Raw genomic sequence first — 24,750 nt, 5'->3', positions numbered from 1 at the left:
CTACAATGTGAGTTTGCTTTTTAGTAGTGGGCTAAGACTGGAAGGACATATATTAATATGTTATCTTACAATGTAGTAATAGTCCCTGGGCAATGATATCATGGGTGATTTTAGTGCATGGATGTATCTCCGAAATTTTCAAAATTCCTATTATAAACATGCATTCCTGAAGATGACTTACCAGTATTAGTAATATCCAGGATAATTAGTTGGAAGCATTTCTAAGAAAAGATGATGGCTAAAATTCCACCGTATTCAATTAATATGAAACAAAACTCATAAAAAAAGTTTCTCTCTAAGCATTATCCACATTTACTAGTGAGATAGAAAACAGATATTATCATTTAGTGAGCCTCTGACGGGAGTCAGACATTGTGCAAAAAACATTATATAGAAGATTTTCTTAATCCTCAGCACAATCTTAAAAAGTAGAAATGTCTATAATCCCTATTTTACAGATGAGCAAACTGAGCTTAGGAAGCAAATGTCACTCTATCAAAAATAAAGACGAGGAAGCTGAGGTTAGAAAGCAAATGTCATTCTATCAAAAATGTCATTCTATCAGTAATAGGTACAGCTGTGATTCCATCCAGGTATATCAAATTTCTCACTCCATGATGTGAATAACTACACTGAAATTTTAATTTATAGTCAAACTTTATATTTAATTTTCATTTAGAGATCTAGGCCACCAAAACAATTTTGATCATAGCAACACAATAGACTTGCCCATACATGCCAATGGATTGAAGGATTTTGGAGTAGAATGTTACCAAAAATATAAAAAATCAACATGAGAATAAAGAACACTCAATACTTTATTGACTTTTGCCTGGAATGCAGAAAGGATAGCCCTTTTGTTTGAACCAACCACACCAAAGGGTTCAGAGTTCCCAAAGTCGAACAAAGTTTTCCTGAGATAAAAATATTACTGTTATGTGGCTTAACTTCTTACAAATCTTAGGGCTAGATACCATATCCCCCTCTGTCAGCATAAGCAATGCATTGCACTTTGTGTTTTGTATCCAAATCCTAAAGGCAATTCTATTTCTAGATCATTAGAGATAAAAATGAACTGGAAACAAAATGAAGATTTATAGTTAACGGCTTCAAGGCTTTCTTTGGCAAAGAACATGAGAAACCATCATGGTTTTGTTTTATAATGCTTATTGGCTTCTAGGGCCAAGAGTTTCTTCTTTAAGAGAGAGGGAAATAGCTTTACTCATCTAACTGCCTGCCTTCCCTGCATTAGAGGTGCTCACTGTGTTGACTGTAGTGTAGAGTAAGTAAATAATCATAGTGCTAGTTTTTCAACCTCAGCACCATTGACATTTTGAGCTGGAGAATTCTTTGTTGTGGGGATTCGGGGGCTCAGGGGTTGTCCTGTGCATTGCAGGATGTTCAATAGGATTCATGGCCTGTACCCACTAGGTATCAGTAGCAGCTCCCTTGTTGTGACAAATGCGTAGACCCAAATATCTCCAGACATTACCAAATGATCCCTGGGAGAAATTGCCCCAGTTGAGAACTAGTCCCAGTGTATCCCCAAACTTGACTTTTTAACATCCTTTAAAAAACAGTTTGACCCGGCCAGGTGTGGCGGCTCATGCCTGTAATCCTAGCACCTTGGTAGGCCTAGGCAGGAGGGTTGCTTGAGCCCAGGAGTTTGAGACAAGCCTAGGCTATGTAGCACGACCTCATCTTTACGGAAAATAAAAGAAAAATTAGGTTGAGGGAGAATGGTTGCTTGAACCTGGGAGTTTGAGGCTGCAGTAAGCTATGATGGTGCCATGGCACACCACCTGGGTGACAGAGCAAGATCCTGTCTCTAAAAAATAAAAATAAAATAGCTTGACCTTCGCATGGCATATAATTGACAGCTGTATATGCCACATAAGCTTGCTCCTCTGGCTGTGAATAGTTGGGCAAAGGTTGACACATTGGCCTAAGCTGGGCCAATCACATCTTGTCTTCTCAGATAATGTATTAAGACACAGAAACTGAGTCAAATATATTCATGCCCTGAAGCAATACAATCATGCTGAGAGAGATTAGAATCAGTACCATGAAAGTAAAAGCCTTATATCATTCTCTAATTTATGAGAAGGTAAAAATAAAAATCTTGAAGAGAGACAGTCTACATAGGAGAGAATTAGGTAAACGAGATCAGAGATAGTATGTTCCATGAACAAGGAAAATGAGATGACAGCTGCCTGAAGAATTTACGAATTCCACGAGGTTTGGCTGAATTTCCTTTAATTGGTTCACCGAGATTCCTTTATTTTCTTAAAATACTTCCTCTTTACTTAGCCTAGCTTGAGTGTGTTTCTCTTTCTAACCACCTACTGACCCACAATGAAAATACATAACATGAATCGATCTAGAAGTTGTCCTTCCTTATCTATATCTAGAGGAAGCACAATGAACACCAAGCCAAGGGATTCAGGTTCAATGTCCTGTTACGTGAACTAAGCAAGTGACTCATTTCTTTGAGTCCTCCTCCTGATTTCTTAAATAAAGGATTTGAAAATCAACTTACACCCAGCTCTAAATTATGAAACATAAAGATGGGAGGAGAGATTTATAGTCCCTTTTCACCTTGGACTCATTGTTTGACAGTAACATACAAGATTGTCTTAAAGGTAGTGGTCTGAATTTGGTATTAGAGTCCGTTATGCTGGGCTGAAGAGTCATTCAAGCCAGGGCTTATCAACCATGGGATGAATGGAACACTATTCAACCCTTCCAAGCCTCGGTTTCTACATGTTGAAAATGGTAGATAAAAATGTATCTCCTTATGGTAACCAGCTTCCATGGTGCCCCACAATGATCCCTGACTGCTGGTCTTCCAGCCCTTGCTGTCTACCACCACAATGAATAGGGGCTAGTGGGTATAACCTGTAGGATATTGTGAAAATAACAAAGTGTAACTTCTGAGGTGACATATAAAGGCTTCTGTATTGTTTTATTAGATTACTCACTTTGAGGGAAGCCAGCTACCACGTTGTGAGGACATCAAGTTTTTTTTGAGAGGTTCACGAGGCGAGGAAACAAGACCACCTCCCAACAGCCATGTGAACAAGCCATCTTAAAACCGTTCTGCCATATCAGTCAAACCTTCAGATCTTGACTGCAACCACATGAGATACTCTAAGCCAGAACCTCGTAAGTTTAATTTGTGACACACAGAAACTGTGACATAATGTTTTCTGTTTTAAGCTGTTAAGTTTTGGGATTTGTTATATCACAATAGAGAAAAAATATACTGCTTTGTAGAATTGTTGGAAGGATTAAATAAAATAATGCATGAGAAGTGTTTAGCACAGGGTTTGATCCATACTGAGGACTCAGGACAATTCTGTTTGTTCATCAGTTTTTCTGGAGCACCCAGAGTGGTATCTGGAATACAGTAAGTGCTCATTAAATATGTGTTGAATGAATGTTAGGTATTGTTATATTTGTCAGGCCTCTGAGCCCAAGCCAAGCCATCACATCCCCTGTGACTTGCACGTATACACCCAGATGGCCTGAAGTAACTGAAGAATCACAAAAGAAGTGAATATGCCCTGCCCCGCCTTAACTGATGACAATCCACCACAAAAGAAGTGTAAATGGCCGGTCCTTGCCTTAACTGATGATATTCCACCACAAAAGAAGTGAAAAAGGCCGGTCCTTGCCTTAAGTGATGACATTACCTTGTGAAAGTCCTTTTCCTGGCTCATCCTGGCTCAAAAATCTCCCCAACTGAGCACCTTGCGACCCCCACTCTGCCCGCCAGAGAACAACTCCCCTTTGACTGTAATTTTCCTTTATCTACCCAAATCCTATAAAATGGCCTCACCCTTCGCTGACTATCTTTTCGGATCACCTGCACCCAGGTGATTAAAAGCTTTATTGCTCACACAAAGCCTGTTTGGTGGTATCTTCACATGGACGCGCATGAAAATATTTATTATCATTATCACCATCATCATTCTCTATAGCCTCAGTCCAAAATCATTTCCCAAATGAGCTGGACCTTCATGTTTCTTGACCTGAAAAAAATCCCTTTACTCTAATTTGCTGTAAAAAAATTAAAAATAAAGATATTTGAAACACCAGAACCTGGAAGTTTTAGTTCATTTTGTGCTGCTATAATGGAATATCTGAGACTGAGTAATTTATAATGAATAGAAATTTATCAGTTCACAGTACTAAAGGCTGGGAAGTACAAGATCAAGGCATCAGGTAAGGGTCTTCTTGCCACATCATCACATGATGAAAGGCAGAAAGGCAAGGGTGCAAGAGAAGTATACACTTACCCTTTTATATTAGCATTAATTCCACCGATAAGAGCAGGCTCCTTGATATGATTTGGATTTATGTCCCTGTCCAAATCTCATGTCAAATTGTAATCCCCAGTGTTGGAACAGGGGCCTGGTGAGAGGTGACTGGCTCATGGAGGCAGACTTCCCCCTTGCTGTTCTTATGATAGTGAGAGAGTTCTCACAAGATCTGGTTGTTTAAAATTGTGTAGTACCTCCCCCTTGGCTCTCTTCCTCCTTTCCTGGCCATGTAAGACTTGCTTGCTTCTCCTTCACTTTCTCCCATGATTGAAAGTTTCCTGGGGCCTCCGTAGCCATGCTTCCTGTACAGCCTGTGCATCCAGGAGCCAATTAAACCTCTTTTCTTTATAAATTACCCAGTCTCAGGTTTTTCCTTATAGCAGTGTGAGAATGGACTAATACATTTGCTCACAGCCCAATCACATCTCAAAGGTCCCACCTCTCAATGCTGCAATGGCAAGCAAATTTCAACATCAATTTTTTGGGGAAAAAACATTCAAATAATAGCACCAGAGAAAAAAGAATTTAAACTCTGCTGAGGCTGGCAATTGTATAACTTTCTAACACTTCGGATGCACCTTGTTCATTATCTGGAACCATATTAGATAAAACAAGAAATTACATTAAGTATAGTGAATGCCATGTGAGCTTTTCAAGAGGTAAAACCAGGTACCTACCATCGACGCAAGAAGGCCGGTTTCTTGTTGTTCCAGCCACTTTTCCAGGTAGACAGGAACACTTTACTGTTTGTGACCGCTCCTCAATGCGATTCTTGTTACAACATCGGTGTGCTGCTATCACTTCACACGTCCCTCCTTCTGGCAAGAGAGAAAGAACAGGGACACTGATTAGAAATAACTCAGTGACTATTTGAGCCCCTGGGAGTGCATGTAGCGGGGTTGAGGAAAGTAATTAAAATTATAGAAACAGTTTCCATGAAATACAATTACAACAGGACTCTCTTCTACTATGTGTAACCACGGAGAGGACAGTGCTATACTTCCAAACCAACAAAGAATACCAATGGATAGCCCTCAAGATGTGGCAATTCTGGCCTGTAGGTATTGACAGGCAATAAAGCAATGAATGCCTGGAACTAACACACCCAATAAAGATGCTGCCTGATTTAAATGCATATTTTGGGAGCCATCTTTTGTGTTATCATCACATTTAAGATTCTCTGAGCTCTATTGACAAGTGACACTCCAGTGATACAGAAGCTACAGTGCCAGAAAAACTGCCCAGAAATCAGCTCTTCCTTCCATTGCCTGCCTACTCTCAAGGGTGGCTAAATAGAAAATCTATTCGGGACATATTTCCCAAATCTAGACTTCATCCGCAAATGAAAGAAATAATTGCTGGAGAAAATGGGTAGGTGCTTTAAACAATGTCTCAAATTGCAGGCCTGGTCATATAGCTTGACTTAACTGTAACAACTCATCCATGCATTCATCAGAATTTATTGGCAAACTAATGTATGTCACTCTCCACTAGGTTCTTAGCAGGTGAACTGCCGGCTCTGCATAAAGGCTGATAAGCATCCAAGTGGGTCTTTCGCCAGAAATCAGCTAAATCAGCTAAGTCAGATCTCTAGGGACACGCAAAAGATACACCAAGTGACCAGAAACCAGGAATCAACATTCTCAACATCAAATTTGGAGTTCAGAATAGACCCAGACCATTTAGGATTCTTGGCATTTAGGATGAAGTTGGCAAAAATTCACCAAGCATTTGCTAAGCAACCCCTATATTCAAATTACTGTGTGATAAACTATATGGATGAGAATACATCCGCTGTACATAGAGGATACATATGGACATTTAGAAAACATTGTGAAAAAGAAAAGGAGGGAGAAAGGAAGGAGAGAAGACTTAAGACACAGCTTCATCCTTTCATCCTGCTCTCTGAAAACTGTGTAATGCAGAGATCCTCAGTGCAGTGGTGGTGGGGTGTGATGTTGCTCCCTCCCCCATAATAATAGCTGGGCAGTTTGGAGATATTTCTGATTGTCATCACTAGTTGGAGCACACAGCTACTGGCATCTTTCAGGTAGGAAGCAGGGCTATGTTAAACATCCCATAATGCCCAGGATGGCCTCCCATAGAAAGAATGATCTGGCTCAAAAGATCGATATTGTGAAGATGTTGAGAAACCCTGGCCTAACATGAAACAAACGCAAGAGTCTCTGATTTTGAGTAGACTAATTATGTTTCTCTCCATAGGAGGGAAGAGTTCAGGCTTTCATATCAGCCTCTTTTAGTTTGAATCTCAGCTCTGTCATTTACTGAATGCCTTAGTTTCCTCATCTGTAAAATGGGAATAATAATAACATGTGTATCACAGGGTTGTGTGAGTATAAACAGAGAGAACACATGTAAAGGGGTTAGTGCCGAGCCTGACATATGGTAAAGAGTCTGCATATACTTCCTATAATAAGAATACCAGAGTGACTGGATATTATTTATATCTTTGTAGGTGCCAACAAAGGTATAAATTTATATCTTTGGTGCCAACAAATATATAAATAACATATTTTCTGTCTTAGAGGGATTGAAAATATGGTTTCTCCTGGAATACTCACTCCTACCTCCCATCCCTCCAACCTCCTCACTCCAACACAAATGATTTTGCCAGTTAACTCTCCTTAGAGCTCAACTCAAAGGTCAGTTCCTTAGAGAATGCTCCTCACTTCCACCTTTGTTCATTCTATTAGCACCCTACACATTTCCTGTGTTTAGTTGTTCATGTCTGTGCCCCAGCCAAACTGTAAGCTTGACTGGGGTCAAGGTTGTCACTTGTTTCCTCACAGCAATGAATGGGAATTTTTGGAACAAAGGACTGGTATGGTACAGGTATTTCTCTAGGGCAACCACCTTGGTAAGCTATATGCAGAAGGAGTTGGAGAAGTACAAGGTAGCGAAGGAAAAGAAATAAATGGCTCGTGCAAAACACTGACTAGAAGAAAGAAGGCTGCAACTTGCTCATGGAAGAGTGCCTTACTATCTCCCCATGCACGACACTGGGATTCAAGTTAATGGAATAGGGCTAATCATATATTACACTCTTTAACTCAGACACCTGCAATCATGTCACTTTAGCTTATAATTGTCAGCTACAAATACCCTCCGTCAAGTCAGTAATAGCTAGTTCGACACTTCACAAAAATGCCACTAATTTTAAAGTCACCTCTTGGCTCTAATACAAGAGTGGAGCAATATTTATGATTGAAAATGGCACAAGGCACATGAAAGCTCTCAGGATGTATTTTGAATCTCATTTGATTTACAGTCAAGTCAACGGACACAATGACAGACATGCCAGATTGCCTGAGTTACTGCACTGAGTTAAATAATACTGACAACAAGGTGGGCACTGAAGGTCCAAAGCCTGTCCCTCATGGCACTGTTGTCAAAGAGCCAAAGGAATGGTTCTCTGCTACTCTTGGAGCTCACTGCCATTTCTGGAGCTCTGATTTGGGTGCTGGATGCTGTATTAATTATACACATTCCAGCAACTTTACAAGGTATTGTCCCCACTTTACACATGAGAAGCTGAGGCTCAGAGGGGTTGAATAACTTGCCCAGAATCACATAAGTGTGACCCCAGTCTACTAGATCCCAAAACTCATGCTTTTTGCATCTTTTCACAAGTGGTTGTTCCTTATGGTTGAAAAACTTCCAAGAAAATGTTTGACACTTGGCTTAGAAAGGTTATCAAGGTTAAATATCTGAGCCACCCCTCCTCCCCTAGTTGTGACTCTGACCTTATTTGTTTTGTTTGTTTGCTTGTTTTGAGATGGCGTTTCACTGCTGTTGCCCAGGCTGAAGTGCAATGGTGCAATCTCGGTTCACTGCAACCTCTGCCTCCCGGGTTCAAGTGATTCTCTTGCCTCAGCCTCCCAAGTAGCTGGGATTACAGGTATGCACCACCATGACTGGCTAATTTTTTTGTATTTTTAGTAGAGACAGGGTTTCTCCATGTTGGTCAGGATGGTCTCGAACTCCCGACCTCAGGTGATCCACCTGTCTCGGCCTCCCAGAGTGCTGGGATTACTGGTGTGAGCCACCACACCCAGCCGATTTGTTATGACTCTCTCTCTCCTTGACTTTCCTCCATGGACACTGGTCACTTTGACGGTTACTGCATGAGCACCCCAGGCATGTACCCCATGAGGGTCACTGTATCACCTGAGACACGCTCCCAACAGATCTCTGGCTCATCCACTCCCCACTCCATCATTGCTCAAATGTCACTTAATCAGAGGCACACTTGACCTGTCTACTTAAAATAAATCATACTCCCCTTAGCAAGCACTCATGAGCTCCCTTGCTTTATGTCCCCTCACCCCCCTGCCCCCAACACCTGTAACTTTCAAACACAGTATATAATTTTCTGATGACATTATTGTCTGTGTGTCCCATTGGAAATCAAACTCTTCCAGAACATGGATTCTTATTGTTTTATGTATTCAACAATGTCTCACATATTATTATCAAGGTTTAAAATGTGCTTTTAACATATATTTCATTTAATTTCCAAAGTAGTTGAAACATGGAGATAGAACTATTGTTATTTCCATTTTCTAGAGATGATACAGACTTACAGCAAGCAATATAGCCATGCAACCAATGGTAATAATAATAATATTAAAGAAATTAATCATTTATTGAGTTTTTCCTATGTGCCCAACACCATAATAAACACATCACAAATCTTTATTTTACAGGAGAAGCAAATGAGACCAAGAGTGACTTAGAAACTTGCCCATGTTTCAACCTACAGAATGGGAGAAAAATTTTACAATCTACCCATCTGACAAAGCTAATATCCAGAATCTACAAAGAACTTAAACAAATTTACAAGAAAAAATCAAACAACCCTATCAAAAAGGGGGCAAAGGATATGAATAGACACTTCTCAAAAGAAGACATTTATGTAGCCAACAGACACATGAAAAAATGCTCCTCATCACTGGCCATCAGAGAAATGCAAATCAAAAACACAATGAGATACCATCTCACACCAGTTAGAATGGCGATCATTAAAAAGTCAGGAAACAACAGGTGCTGGAGAGGATGTGGAGAAATAGGAACACTTTTACACTGTTGGTGGGACTGTAAACTAGATCAACCATTGTGGAAGTCAGTGTGGCGATTCCTCAGGGATCTAGAACTAGAAATACCATTTGACCCAGCCATCCCCTTACTGGGTATATACTCAAAGGACTATAAATCCTGCTGCTATAAAGACACATGCACACGTATGTTTATTGCGGCACTATTCACAATAACAAAGACTTGGAACCAACCCAAATGTCCATCAATGATAGACTGGATTAAGAAAATGTGGCACATATACACATATACACCATGGAATACTATGCAGCCATAAAAAAGGATGAGTTCATGTCCTTTGTAGGGACATGAATGAAGCTGGAAACTATCATTCTGAGCAAACTATCACAAGGACATAAAACCAAACACAGCATGTTCTCACTCATAGGTGAGAATTGAACAATGAGAACACTTGGACACAGGGTGGGGAACATCACACACCAGGGCCTGTTGTGGAGTGGGGGTTGCGGGGAGGGATAGCATTAGGAAATATACCTAATGTAAATGACGAGCTAACAGGTGCAGCACACCAACATGGCACATGTATACATATGTAACAAACCTGCACGTTGTGCACATGTACCCTAGAACTTAAAGTATAATAATAATAATAAAAGAATATATATCCAAATTTAAAATGCAACAGAAAAAAAAAGAAACTTGCCCATGTTTTACCTAGCAAGGAGCCAACAGCATTGAGACCAGAACCCAGACCCTCACCCCATATACAGTGCTCTTTCCCCTGTCCCACGCTGACATACATGCTGTCATTTCTTTGAAAAAGGAAGAAGAGCATGGTAACTGGGAAATGACGAATGCTCCATTTTCATCAAAGACTTGTATATAAAGTCAATGACCCCAGGCCATATCTTCCTTAGGCTCACAGATGGTGGATTTACACACAGGAGGCCAGGAAGGTGTTGCTCTAAGTAACAGGCTCTTTGGTTTTGACAAGTTGAACTATGGCCTCAATCACACACGCTGCTCAGGTACACTGGTGCAGAGCCCAGAAATAGGTCTTGGTGGACACAGTGGAACCCCACAGGACCCCAACAGTTGGAAGCTCTGATTGTCCCATCATACCCAAATCTCATTCCCAAAGTTTACATTGTAACAGACCTAGCAGACAGTCAAACGGAGCTATTTACTCTTTCAGTCTATCCTGCCCATGGAAGCCTGGGCTTGTATTGAAAAAGCAAAATTTTTAGATCTTTGGCAGGAAAAGCCACACTTACATAACTTTGCTCTAAAGACACATTTTGTGGGACTTTATGGATTATCCAAGGGGGCTCAGTTACCTCTACTCTAAGAAAGGAGATATTCTATTTTTAAAATTTGGTATAACGATCTATTCTTCACAGAGATTTTTCTGCTAAGGAAAAAGTGAAATCAATCATACTTAAGTGATTATCAGCTATCTAAAGGTAGTATTAAATGACAAATATTTGATTGATACATTATTAACTAAAGGCTAGGCTTTATTCAGATTCTTTTAGCTTTTACATAATATACTTCCCTGTTTCAGGGTCCCATCAAAGATATCACATTACATTTAGATGGGTAGATGATTGAACAAAGTGAAAAATGAATAACAAATCTGCCATGGATTTTTGCATGATCAAATAATATGGAACCTAACCGAGAAGGGTGTATGCCTTTGGTATAGCAGAGTATATACACAGAGTATAGTATGCTTGTAAAATACACACCTTCCCCCATTCCTATGTGTTTTTTACTTTTTGGCTACATCAAGAGCCCACCTTTACTTTGGCCCACCCATGATACAGTGAGAAGGTTATCAAATTCTATAAGGACATAAAATGACATAAAATTCCTATTATAACCCAGAGATAAAATTTTTCAAGACTCCCTCAGACAAAAAGGTTTTACTTATCTATTGTCCCCATCAGCTGGCTTCTTGGAAAAAGAGAAAGGAAACCAAAATGTTCCCCCAGAGTTTCTCCCAATGAAAGGGAAGAGTTAAGTTTGTCATACCCTTTCTGGAAATTAGGAAATGTCCATTTTAATCCAATGTATTTGCATTTTAAGGTTTACCTTGTGAACTATCCTTTCAAACTTAACTGCCAAGGTTATTTCAGAATGATAATATTTGTCATGCAAATATCTTTCAGACTTTTCCTTGGTGTCAATGCCTATCCATTTCTAAATTTCATCTCAATCCAAGTCAAAATGATTTCAAGATGATCTATGGTTTCTCAAAGCTAGGTCATCTAAGTGCTTCCTTAGAAAATGCAGCTTCCTTCTTTTTTTTTTTTTTTTGCTTATGGAAAATGGTCTCTTGTTTGGATTTCACCCAGGATCTGTAGATCTAAAAAACAAGACAGATGAAGTAACCTATTATCTAATGGCAGAGGATATAGAATAAAGAACAGGCTAGTACGGAGGTTGTTGGTACTACTCAGATTTTCCAGATTATTGTTTCTGTTATCAGTTAATCTGCAGAAAACATATATCTAAAATATCTATAAAATTAGCCCAAAACCCTAAATCTAGCATTATAAGGGATCCCATTGTTCTTTCCAACTAGGAGGTAAATGCCGTAATTATCTGGCTAATGCACACCGATCTGGAAAAGTTAGATGTGTTAAATGTACTCTGCTTCCCAGTTCTCTTTCTGCCACAAATCTTCAAAACAGTGGCGTTTCTTCTCATTCCTTTTGCCCATGTTGACCCTGGTGTTAAGGGGAAGGGCCCCTGCAAAAAAAATCTCCATGGGGCATCTCTCTAGTTTCCCATCTGCTCTTTTCTCTTGGGTTTGTTAGAGCCCTGAATACATTATCAAACCTATTTTTAACAGGAAAAGACAGTTTCTAATATCCAAAAAAGAGAAGAAGATAGCATTTCAAGATTATTTCCGGCAGCAGCAACTCTGAGCTGGAGAAGTTAAAAAAATGCCAAGTCCAATATGCTCCTAGCAATGGATGCCTCCTTCCCAGCTCAATGCATCACTGTCTTGACCTGTACAAGTGAGGAAACAAGGAAGATAAATTGCGAAGGATAATGTTTCTTTTAAAAGGGTCCCCACTGGTGACAATTATGTGTCATGATGGAAAGGGAAGAAGAGGTTAGGAATGACTGGCAGACAGATGACTAAAAGCTTGACAACTGGCATTGTAAGTCAGGGTTTGCCCCCAGATCTGATATTTAATAGAAATAGCTCATACCAACCAACTGGATCACTCTGGGCTACAAACTGGGTCAAATTTTTTGAAAGGACACCTATGGTAACTTGCTAATGTCCAGTCCTTTTCATCTGCCAGGGAATTGGACATTCAGTAGTATCTTTTGCTGTTGGTGATTGTATTAGTCTGTTTTCACACTGCTATAAAGATACTACCTGAGACTGCGTAATTTATAAATAAAAGAGGTTTAACTGACTCACAGTTCTGCATGACTTGGGAGGCCTCCGGAAACTTACAATCATAGTAGAGTGTGAAGAGAAAGCAAGTACCTTCTTAAAAATGTGGCAGGAGAGAGTGCACGGGAAACGACCACCTTTAAAATCATCAGATTTTATGAGAACTCCCCCACCATCATGAGAACAGCATGGGGAAACCACCCTCATGATCCAATCACCTCCAACCAGGTCCCTCTCTTGACATGTGGGGATTACAATTCGAGATGTGATTTGGGTGGGGACATAGTGCCAAACCATATCTATCAGTGGTTTCATGTCCAAGAACAAGCATAGCCAGACAACTTAAAATTATCACAACAGCAGACTTTCCAGGAAAGAAGAAAAGATGCTAAGGGGGGAGTGTAAATTGGAATAGAGAGAATTGCTTCAAAAATAAAAAGACAGGGAATATAAGCCTAAGCCCTGTACATGTACATGTGTGTGGGTATTGCTGTGGTGGCCTTCCTGAACCATACTGTGAGTTATATTCTCCTGTGTATGAGCCTACATCTCCTACATAATTCTTGTACAATAATATTTATAGTGTGCATGATTTTGATTTTTAAAAAATAATGTCTTGCTTTTCCTATAAGGAGGAAGGACAACAATTTTTTTCTGTTTTACCACTATTCCAGTACTAAGCTTGAAATCTGGCACTTGTTTGGCACGTAAATAGTTGTTGAATGAAACTTTTCCTCAAAGACTCACTTTTGACCCCCATTATATGTTCTCTTAGCAAGCTGAACTTTTCTTTTTCAGCCTAACTCCCAACTGGAATTATGGGCTTGTTGTCTAGCCTGTTTGGCTGGGCACTCCACGCTGGCAGGGGAACCACATCTTGTTTAATTCTTTATCTCTTGTGCCTGGAATAATAGTGGGCAGTCACACATTTACTAAATGATTAAATGACTGAATAATGAAAGGAAAGAAGGAAGGAAAGAAAGAGAGGGAGGGAAGAATATGTGGAATGTAAAGGGAAAGAAAAGGAAAATAGGAAGGAAACGGTAGAAGAAGAAAGACAGAATATATAAATTAATCCTTTTTTGGGAACCTTTTCTGAATATCCATTATGTGGATATGTTCACAAAGATGAATTTGAATGATAAGTGTAGCTTTTGCAAAGATGAGAACTTCCAATATACCTTCTAGAGAAATCAACTTGGGATTTTGGTTTGGGATAAAGTCAAAACTTAACAAAGGTAAAGCTTTTTACTCTAAGTGAAATAGCTTTAAAATGAAATAGCAATTAAAAGTAACTATGAGGAAACTCCAGTTCTCATTAATAGGCCAGGATATATGCTTACAGCCAAAGGCAACTTTTGGAGAAAATGAATAAACCATATTTAAAGAAAGTTAAGATGGACATGATTATTAGAATCCTTGCATTTCCACTTTATTACAAATGGTTCCTTTCTTTAAAAGCTGTGATATGTAAGAAAAATCACAAATTTTTTTCAGAGTCACTTTTTGACCAGGGTTGTATAAGTACCTTTTTTGGAATTCATCATAGTGGATGTCAGAAATGCATATTTAAGACTGTGTTAAAAATGCTTTATTGACCCAATGGACTGGAAAGAAGATCTGAGTGTCTTTGTCTGTAAATCATTGACAAGAGAGACACTAATGGATCTTTAAGCATGTTTTGGTTGAGGAGGGCAAAATAGCTGCTTGATTTGTTTATGCTTGAGATTAAACAAATTCCCATCCTTTCTCTCCCAGGGTCCTCGGGTATGTAAAGGAAAAAAGTAGGAAAAAGGAAGAAATTCTGGGCAGGACAACAATGTTTGAGGCAGGGTAACATAATGGATAGGATCACAGATTCCAGAGCCAGGCTGCTGAGACTCAAGTCCTGGGTCTGCTGCTTCCTATTATTTTCCATTCTATATTTCAAGATTCTCATCTGTAGAATGTGGATGACAGCATCAACTTTACAGGGTTGTTTTAAGAACTACATTATTACCTAGCTGGGTGAACGGTCTTGGTTTAAGAATAGGGTTGAGGGATATCCAAAGGGGATTTAGATCAAGAATATTGCATCCTATAGTGAACAGTAGACATATTATAGCTATTTTTCTAAGCATTATTTCATTTCAATTCTTGTCCTAATCACAGTAGAATACAACTTGTTTATTTTAGTTGTTAGCTCAGGGAAGCTGAAGGGCATTCATGCTGTGATTCAGTTTCCAGAGACTAACACTGACATCCAGGATGAATGCCCTGGATTGCAATAATTCTTATACTTAACAGGTATAAGAATTAAATAAATACAGGCAAAGTGATTATAATAATACCTGGTTCAGAGTAGGCATGAAAATTTACTCTGATATTCCTAATACTATTGAAATTATCATCTTTGACCAGGTCAGAATTATTGGTGGGAAAAATATAACTCTTATTTTTTTCCCTTTTTTCACCAGTATGGACTACTCCTCACTCTTACCTCTCTACTCTGATTCCAGGCTAATCACGGAGAAACTGCATTTAGGCATCATTATCTCCCTGAAATAAAATTGCTAAAAGTAAGATACTACCACAATCAACTGAACACCCACTCACTAGATTTCTTCAATTTTTAAAAGAAGAAAATGGCTTATACGTTGGATATGTTGAAACTCTACTGCAGAAATAACTTTTAGCAACTGGTCTACCCCCATGGAAATACATTTCACCCAAAGGTGCACCAATGAGGTTACAAGAACACACTTGATTCCTTACTGCTCTTTACATATTGTGGAACTTTTACTCTTTCCCAACAAGGATGCATCAGAGAGCATGAGGAAAGGGAACTCATGTAATGGATTGGACATCAGACTGCCTTTGGGCTACTGTTAGATCTGCCTTCAAATTTTTGTTAAAATAAGGCTGAGGATATATCTCCACTTTTCTATTCTCTGTCCTCAAATTTGCTTGCTTGATGTAGACTTTCCTTCAATGCATTCCAAATTAATGCAATCTCAGAAATGAAACAACTGAAGGGGAAGTTTCTTCCTCAAAGTGGGGCATTCACCCTGGATGTCAATATTAGTCTCTGGAAACTGAATCACAGCTTCCCTGAGCCAACATCTAAAATGAATAAGTTGTATTCTACTATGATTAGGACAAGAATTGAAATGAAATAAGGCTTAGAAAAATAGCTATGTTTACATTCATTCTAGGGTGCAATATTCTTGACTTAAATCCCCTTCGGATCTCCCTTGACCCTATTCTTAAACCAAGACCAATGAACCAGCTAGGCAATAGTTGATTAGGCTTTCCTTCACCAGTGCTATCCTTTAGGGCTGAGAATAACATGGAAACAATTTCCAGAACAGACATAGGCCATGCTATTTTACATGAATAACTCCTCTGGCTGTACTAATTTTTCTAAAATTATATTAAACACTGACATAAAAAATTGAATATACTAATATCGAATATAATTTTGAATAATTAACATCACTTTGGTTACTAGCTGGATGAATTTGGAGCAAGTTGTAACCTCTAAGCCCTCGTCCCTGTAAGCAAAATGCCTAAATTTAATGGATACTGTAAGCATTAGAGATTGTATATGAAAAGTAATTAATAAATCGAGCAGCACATAGTAGGTATACTATAAATAAGGGCTGCCATTCTCCTTGTTATTAATATAAAAATTGAAACCCAATTTCAAAGGCAACACTGGAGGAGGATGAAAGGGTAGAATTCTGAAATGCTGGAAAATGGAGTCATTTGCCTTTTAGGTTCCAGGTTGCAAAGACCCCAAATTTCTGAGCTCTTCCTGCAATGGTGGGGGGCCTAATGTGTTCTTTCCATTGCTTACTCACTTTGTCTACTCTTTTTTTTTTTTTTTTTTTTTTGAGATAGGGTCTCACTCCATTGCCTAGGTTGGAGTGCAGTGGGATGATCACAGCTCACTACAGCCTTGGCCTCCCAGGCTCAACTGATCCTCCCACCTCAGCCTCCCATGTAGCTGGAACTGCAAGAACATGCCACTATGCTTGGCTAATGTTTTGATTTGTATTTTTGTAGAGATGGGCGTCTCCCTTTGTACTCCCTATTTATTACTCCTAGGTTACAAACCATGCTGGTCTCGATCTCCTAGGTTCAAGCAATCCTCCCATTCTCAAGTGATCCTCCCACCTCAGCCTCCCAAAGTGCTGGAATTACAGCTTTGAGCCACTGTGCCTGGCCTGACTTGTCTACTCCTACCTCTTTATTCATTTTTGTTCTATGTTTCTTTATAACATTTATTTAATGATATACACGCAGGAATACATACTGAGAAAGAAGCCCAACAATAATCATTAACTTCTTTTTATTCTCTTAAAATGAGATTCTTCCATTATTGTTCACAGATAAGTGTAATGGATGTTAAAATGAACATGGGTGGTGATTACAAACAAACTCCTTTATGAAGATATAAAGGTACAGTCAACAAAAAAAAAAGCAGACACTGCAATATGATGACTCTGAATCCATCACTTCTAAACCATAACTATTTTATGATATTTCTTTTCTCCAGGTAAATGAAAAAAATGCCATAGGAATTTTTTTCCAATGGAAAAAATGGAACAACATTTTTGAGTTGGCTTAGAAGTGAAGATGAAGGCCGGGCGCGGTGGCTCACGCCTGTAATCCCAGCACTTTGGGAGGCCGAGGCGGGTGGATCACGAGGTCAGGAGATCGAGACCATCCTGGCTAACACGGTGAAACCCCGTCTCTACTAAAAATACTAAAAATTAGCCGGGCGTTGTGGCGGGCGCCTGTAGTCCCAGCTACTCGGGAGGCTGAGGCAGGAGAATGGCGTGAACCCAGGAGGCGGAGCTTGCAGTGAGCCGAGATCGCGCCACTGCACTCCAGCCTGGGCGACAGAGCGAGACTCCGTCTCAAAAAAAAAAAAAAAAAAAAAAAAAAAAGAAGTGAAGATGAAAAGATCAAGACAAAACCTGAGATACTCAAGGAAGAAGTGGCTGTAAAATACTGTCCACTTTAGGGCCAGATGCCTGTCAGTTGGTCCTCTTGCTGAGCCATAAACTGATCTCAAACTGCAAATCCACCCATCCTTTTTTTTTTTATCTTTTTGAAGCAGAGTCTCTCACTGTCACCTGGGCTGGAGTGCAGTGGCACAATCTCAGCTTACTGCAAACTCTGCCTCCTGGGTTCAAGCGACCCTCCTTCTTCAGCCTCCCAAGTAGCTGGGATTACAGGCACCTGCCACCACGCCTGGCTAATTTTTCTGTTTTTAGTAGAGACGGGATTTCACTATGTTGGCCAGGCTGTCTTGAACTCCTGACCTCATGATCTGCCCACTTCGGCCTCCCAAAGTGCTGAGATTATAGGCATGAGCCACCACACCCAGCCCTTTCTCTTTTTTTGGTCCTATAGGAGAACTGCCCACAACTACATAGATGTTAGATTTTACTTTCATCTATGGACCACTTACTAACCACCTCCTAAATAAACTGTTAAATGTTTTAGAAATCTGTTATACAGACACTAAATTAGTGTTTTGCTTATGTCTAGCATATTCCATAATTGAGGATTTTGTGAAGAAGTTGTCTCTACAGCATCAATGAATGGCATTCTTTTAAATCTCAGCAGGTCTGTGATTGGTAGGATGGTTGAGAGCACAGTGTTTGAGATTGAATTTTGGGGTCATTGACTGCGTTTCAACTGCTTCCACCCTTTATTAGCTGGATTTATCTCAGGAAAATCATACAAGCTTTCTTTTCTTAGTCTCCTCATCTGTAAAATGGGGAAAATAGTACTATAATACTTTCATCATGAGGTTGTTATGAGGATGAATGAGTAAACACAGGGAAAGCACTTGGAAGAGTGTGGGAGTACAGGAGCAATGTGTTTGCTCTGATACTGTTGCTATTATTAGTATTAGCTGGAGGAGCCATTAGGGATGCCACTGACTGTCTCCTCTTCCTGGGCTTATGGTAGTTACTGATCCCCTTGTGGGAGGAGGAGGCATTGACTGTTTTTAGTCAACTGGGTATTAACAGACTTGACATATCACTACCAAGCCAAGCTTTTAATTGCCTGTGCAAGACCTTCCAGGGCTCTCTTCCTGCTGGTGTGGCAGCCAGTGGTATTTCAGATCAAGGATCAACAAACTTTTTCCATAAACATCCAGATAATAAACATTTTCAGCTTTGTGGGCCACGTGGTCTCTGGAGCAACTACCAAACTTTGCTGTTATATCACAAATGCAGCCTCAAATGATACATAAACAAGTTAGTGTAGCTGTATGTCAATAATATTTATGGAAATTGAAACTTGAATTTGTGTGATTTTTATGTGTCACAATTTCCAGCCATTTCAAAGGTGAAGATCATTTTTAGCTTGTGGATCATAAAAATCAGACAGTGCACCAGATTTGGCCTACAGGCCAGTTTGCCAACCCCTGTTTTAGACGGTGCCTGCTCCAGAAGTTCTAGTCCCTGAGTAACTCCTGCAAACACAGCCACAATGATAAATCACAAGGGGCTTGTTGTATGATCAAGCAATAAACTTTTGCTGTTTGAAGCCCATGAGATTTGGAGGTTGATGCTGAAGCTTAACAAAGCCCACTATACAGTCTACTACACAGTCATGCCTCACTTAATGACAAGGTAACTTCTAATAAATATGTCATTAAGTGATTTCATCATTGTGCTAATTCATAGAGGACACTTACACAAACCTAGGTGGTATAGCCTACTACACACCTAGGCTAGATAGTATAGCCTATTACTTCTAGGCTACAAACCAGTACAGCATGCTATTATTGTACTGCATACTGTAGGCAGCTATAACATAATAAGTACTTGTGTATCTAAATCTATCTAGACATAGAAAAGGTACAGTAAAAATATGGTATTATACCATGTTATCTTATAGGTCTGTCATTAACTGAAACATTGTTATGGGACAGATGACTGTATTATTCTTTAAGATCATGACAGCAAAAGAGATGCCTTCCACCCTTAACAGTATTTAAGTAGCTTCTGCAAATATGTTTACAAATAACTATTGGGTGGAGCCATTTCCAAGGCCTTCACTCAGTGAAATACAGTCTTTCAAATCCATGTCTTCCATGCAGAACTAGAATGAGGTACTTCTGCTTAGCTTTTGCCTGTGCATGCATACCTCATCCAAGCCAAGAGTCTGGCCCTTGTCATCTGGATATTTTATTGGTTTAGCTGAGAGGTAATAACAAAAGTATATATTTATTTATATTTTGAGGGCTGTGCCTCACATCTACAGCCAGAGAGATCAGAAAACACACATTTAGGAGAAAAGAAGGCAAACAGTAATTCTGATTTGTGTTGCACATTGTAGATGTCGTTAACTATGACTCAGGTAGAAAAATTTATTACTCCTCTTTTTGACAGTGATGACAATTTAATAGTATTTGACTCTACCGAGTTACACACGGCATCCGCAGACATTGAAAGAGGCTGTTTATCAAGATGATAAATAAGTTTTTCTTTTCCTCTCTGGCTGCACGGATGTGATCAGAAGTCTAAGACCATCTGAATTAACTTAGTCTGGCCACCAGGCAGAGGCTAAGCTACCTGGGACCATCTGTGCTTGAAATGAGCTTCCCTTAATAGATCCTCTCCAGGCATGTCAGCACCAGCAGAGACAAGTTTGCATGAATGAATGAGCACCAGTGCATTCAAGGTGAGCTTCGGGGTGGAGGGAAGGGAATTAGTTATACTGGAAATCCTGCTCTCTGGAAATCTCATGCTCACTAATTTCAAACTGCAGAGCTAGTTTTGTCTTCTGGGTTATGTAGCTATGGCAAAGCAGGCTGGCTAAATTCTTGACAGGCCAAGAATGTAGAATGAGTTTTTATGGGGAAATTATAATAAGAAACACTTTTAAAATAAGTGTTTGTTCTTAGTATTATTGCTATTGCTAGCTGTAGCAGTTATTAATGTTATTAGTTATTTCTACTCTGTAGCAGACACCTGTTCTTTCTGCCTCCCCAGCAAACAGTCCTACTTTTACTGAAGACTGCTTTTTCTTTCTTCTAGGGGAGCCAGTGGCCTCTCTTCCCCATTTTCAGTTCATGGAGTTTGGGAGGTGCTGATTTCACCCCCTGCTCCGAGAAAGGGCACAAGACTGAAGACTGGTAATGAAGATAATGACATCTCTAGTGACCAAGTGGTTGTTAACAAGGGCTGGTACCTGGTCCAAGCTACACACAAAGAGATCCAAATGCAGAACATTTATTCTTGGGGAAGTAGTAGATTGTTTTCCTCTAAGTGTTACTGATAAAAAGACGTAAGTCTAGAGATTGCCACTATCTAAGCACCATGATGGAAAAGCCTGTAGGAGAATGGAGTCAACCCAGAGGGACACTGAGTAGAGAGGTGGAGCACCTCCTGACACTATGTTAGTATTATTTGATGCCACTGTGCCTGAAGCAGGGCACTGAACTTTAGCCAGTCAATGCCTTTTTCTCTTGATTGAGTTTGAATGAGATTTTCTGCGATTCACAGTACAAAGAGCCATGAGGTACAAGTGTATTCAAAGCATCAGGAAAATTCTCTTTAGTTATCTCTTTACTTGTGGATTTGTTACAAGAAGAACTCTGCAAATGCTAAAGTTGACTGAGACACCACCCTAGCTCCAGTGTCACCTCCTCAAGGAAGCCCTCCTTAACCTCCTGATTGGGTCTGTGACACGTCCCCCTTTATCATCCTGGGCTCATGACTTCCTCCACTTCAGCACATTCACAACTGCAATTTTATATGTGTTTGTGAAATACATTGTCTGCCTCTACCAAGAAGTGAAAACTCCACGAGTCGGTGGTCATGCCTGCTTTCACTGATCGGCTTATCCCAAGTGTCCAGCACAATGCCTGGCTGTGGAAATTGCTGTTGCCAACACAATATTCATTCTCTCCTTTTTCTGTATGGCTAGAACAGCAATTTGCCCACACATTCAAAAATATTTTTCTGTCCTATTCACAGCTGTGGATGTTGAACACCTGACACAGTTCTCATCAATGGTATAAAAATGAAAGTCTGCTGAGGCCATCTAGGAAGACTGCACATTCCCGACATAGTCACTGCTTCTCTTGTCTGTTTTCTCATTACCACCTAGTGTATTTTCCCCTCAAGTGTGTAGTTAGGAATTAATTAGGTAATTTCCATGTATAAATGTCCACTAAGTTTGATAGTTGAGTCGTTACCAATAACATCTTCTATGAATCAACAGTATATATAAGATTTATACAAATATAAAAACAGATTTGTCTCTTAAAGAATCTGATTGTTTAGAGAGGAATAGAATTTAGCAGTTTCTACTTCACTCAGCCTGAATATGACTCTGTTCTCCTTATAGTTGGGAGGATTACTGGGGTTCAAATGCTGATGGTTCCTTATCAGGGCTGGAATAAGCAGGATAAGCAATAAAGCTCTCTTGAGAATCTTCATTGTATGTATAGACTTAGTTGCTAGGAATGCACTATAGTTTTGTAATTACTCTGAGTGTCATTGGCTGGAATACTGTCATTGTATTTTATAACTGGTGAATCTCAACAAATGAAACTTCTTGAACCTTAATTTACTTATCTGTAAAATGTGAATAATGATGACTATTACTATATGTAGATGAAATCCACTGTTCCTGCTTGCCTATGTCTCATTCCCTCTTTTGGTAACAGCACACCTGGTTTCCTTTGTAGAGTGACCACCCCTAGCCCATTTTCAGTCAATGCAGTGCAAATGAACAACGGCTCCAGGAGTGGGATTGTGACCTGGCCAAACAGCATAGTCTTTTCCCAGCAACAGTGAATGGTTTAAGGATAGGCTTGTCATCCAAGCTGGTTAAGTCAGACTAGACCTGGGCTGTGTGGAAACATTGGGTAAAAAGCAGCTTTATTTCTGTTGAACTTGAAAATGTGAGCTCACCTTTGGAGAGATCCTGTGTGAGTCGAGATTGAGCTGACATGGAGACCAGTGCAGAGAGGCGGTATAGATGAACCCAGACCTTGTGACACCTTTGAGCACTAGATCCAATGCTGCCAGCTCTACCTCTGTAATTTTTGTTTCTGCATGTCAATAGATGGTCCTCCTTTTATTTGCTTCATTTAGAATTAAGTTTTAGTGTTCCAACTATGTACCTCATTGAGTAGATATGAGGACTGAATAAGAAAAATGTGCATAAAGCATTTAGCACAGTGCCTAGAACACAGTAACCACTCAAACTGGGTAGTCGTTTTTATTACTATTGTTATTAATATATATCCATTATTATGAAATTATTGGAATTTTATTATGCTAACATGAATTATGGTCCTGCAAGAATTGTTGAATATCTTTAAATTTACTGAGAGCAATTGGGAAAGAGAATCAATTAGATACAGATTTTCTGAGACTTCTACTGAAGGTGAAGTCCAAATAACTCACCATCATTGATTCCTAGCAATTGATAGTTAAACTGTTAATTGAACTGATTCTTAGTCAACTGGATGGTTGAGCCTCTGTTGTAAAGAAATCCCAAATAACAGAGAAATGAAATAATTGGCAAAATATTAATACTACAGTGAAATCTCCTGGGCTCAGCAATCTCTCAAACAGGGGTTCAAATCCCAGCCCTACTGCTTATAAACCATGTAAAATGGATACATTTCTTAAACTCTTTGAGCTTTGTAAAATGCACACCTTCTTCATAAGATAATCATGAAAAAGAAATGGAGTAATATGAACTGCTCAGTATAGCCGGACTTGGATTGTAAAACTTCGTAGTTATTATCACTTTTGATGTTTTGATTATATTGACTGTCATGAATAATCTAGTTCAACTCTAAAGTTACGTAAATTAGAACTTAACATTTTTATGGCCAAAAAATATTGATTAATTGTCATTTGATCAATGTAGAAGCAATGTGTGGAAATAGAGTAATTTGGATGTTAAGTCGGCTAGACTAAATGAGAGAGAAATTTTTCTACTTTATTTAAAAGAATGCAATTTTTAGAATATAAACTTCTTCCTTTAGATAAGTTGTAAATAAAGAATGAGTGACTCTGCAGTGAGAAGTCTGCAAGAAAATGAACATTCTTCTTTGATTAGATGTCAATTTGCCAGCAGACATTTTATGACTGATAATCTGAAGAACAGAATATAGTTACTGAAGTTTCAGTTCCCTGAAGAAACATTTACGTAAGTTAATGTTCATAATGAAATAACGTCAAGGAACAGCTAGGGAAAAAATACATAAATTTCAACCTAAGGTTAAAGTTTTCTTCTTCACAGTAAACTATATTCAGGTTAATGAGATTGACATGGGATCTAAAGCAATTGGGGAGGCCCAGTTGCTTTATACTCCACTTCTACTGCAGTCAATAATGCAGGAAAGACATTTGAAGGGATGCTAGCTCCAGACAGTATTTGTGAAAATGGAAGATCCTTCTAGGGTTTTTATGGTTTTAGGTTTTACATTTAAGTCTTTAATCTATTTTGAGTCAATTTTTGTATAAGGTGTAAGGAAGGGGTCAAGTTTCAGTTTTCTGCATATGGCTAGCCAGTTTTCCCAGCACCATTTATTAAACAGGGAATCCTTTCCCCATTGCTTGTTTTTGTCAGGTTTGTGGAAGATGAGATAGTTGGAGATGTGTGGTGTTATTTCTCCAGTGCTTGTTTTTGTCAGGTTTGTGGAAGATCAGATAGTTGTAGATGTATGGTGTTATTTCCGATGCCTTTGTTCATTTCCATTGGTCTATATATTTGTTTTGGTACCAGTACCACGCTGTTTTGGTTACTTTAGCCTTGTAGCATAGTTTGAAGTCAGGTAGTGTGATGCCTCCAGCTTTGTTCTTTTTGTTTAGGATTGTCTTGGCTATACGGGCTCTTTTTTTCATTCCATATGAAATTTAAGTAGCTTTTTCTAGTTCTGTGAAGAAAGTCAAT

At 39.3% G+C, this 24,750-nt stretch overlaps 1 protein-coding gene across 2 annotated transcripts in view; it reads right to left on the bottom strand.

Annotated features, from left to right (window-relative positions):
* Positions 1-24,750, bottom strand: part of TAFA1 (TAFA chemokine like family member 1) — a 543,464-nt gene that overhangs the window by 123,311 nt on the left and 395,403 nt on the right. The window contains exon 3 of one of the 2 annotated variants that reach the window (XM_004035862.5): positions 5,003-5,143. In XM_004035862.5, coding sequence (XP_004035910.1) covers positions 5,003-5,143 — 141 coding nt within the window. The remainder of the gene's footprint in view (positions 1-5,002; positions 5,144-24,750) is intronic. The other variant, XM_019022876.4, reaches the window with a different exon arrangement.

This window comes from Gorilla gorilla, chromosome 2 (assembly GCF_029281585.2).
Source record: "Gorilla gorilla gorilla isolate KB3781 chromosome 2, NHGRI_mGorGor1-v2.1_pri, whole genome shotgun sequence".
Taxonomy (NCBI): domain Eukaryota; kingdom Metazoa; phylum Chordata; class Mammalia; order Primates; family Hominidae; genus Gorilla; species Gorilla gorilla.
The sequence above is the reverse complement of the archived record's forward strand: the minus strand, read 5'-3'. Positions and strand labels throughout refer to the sequence as shown.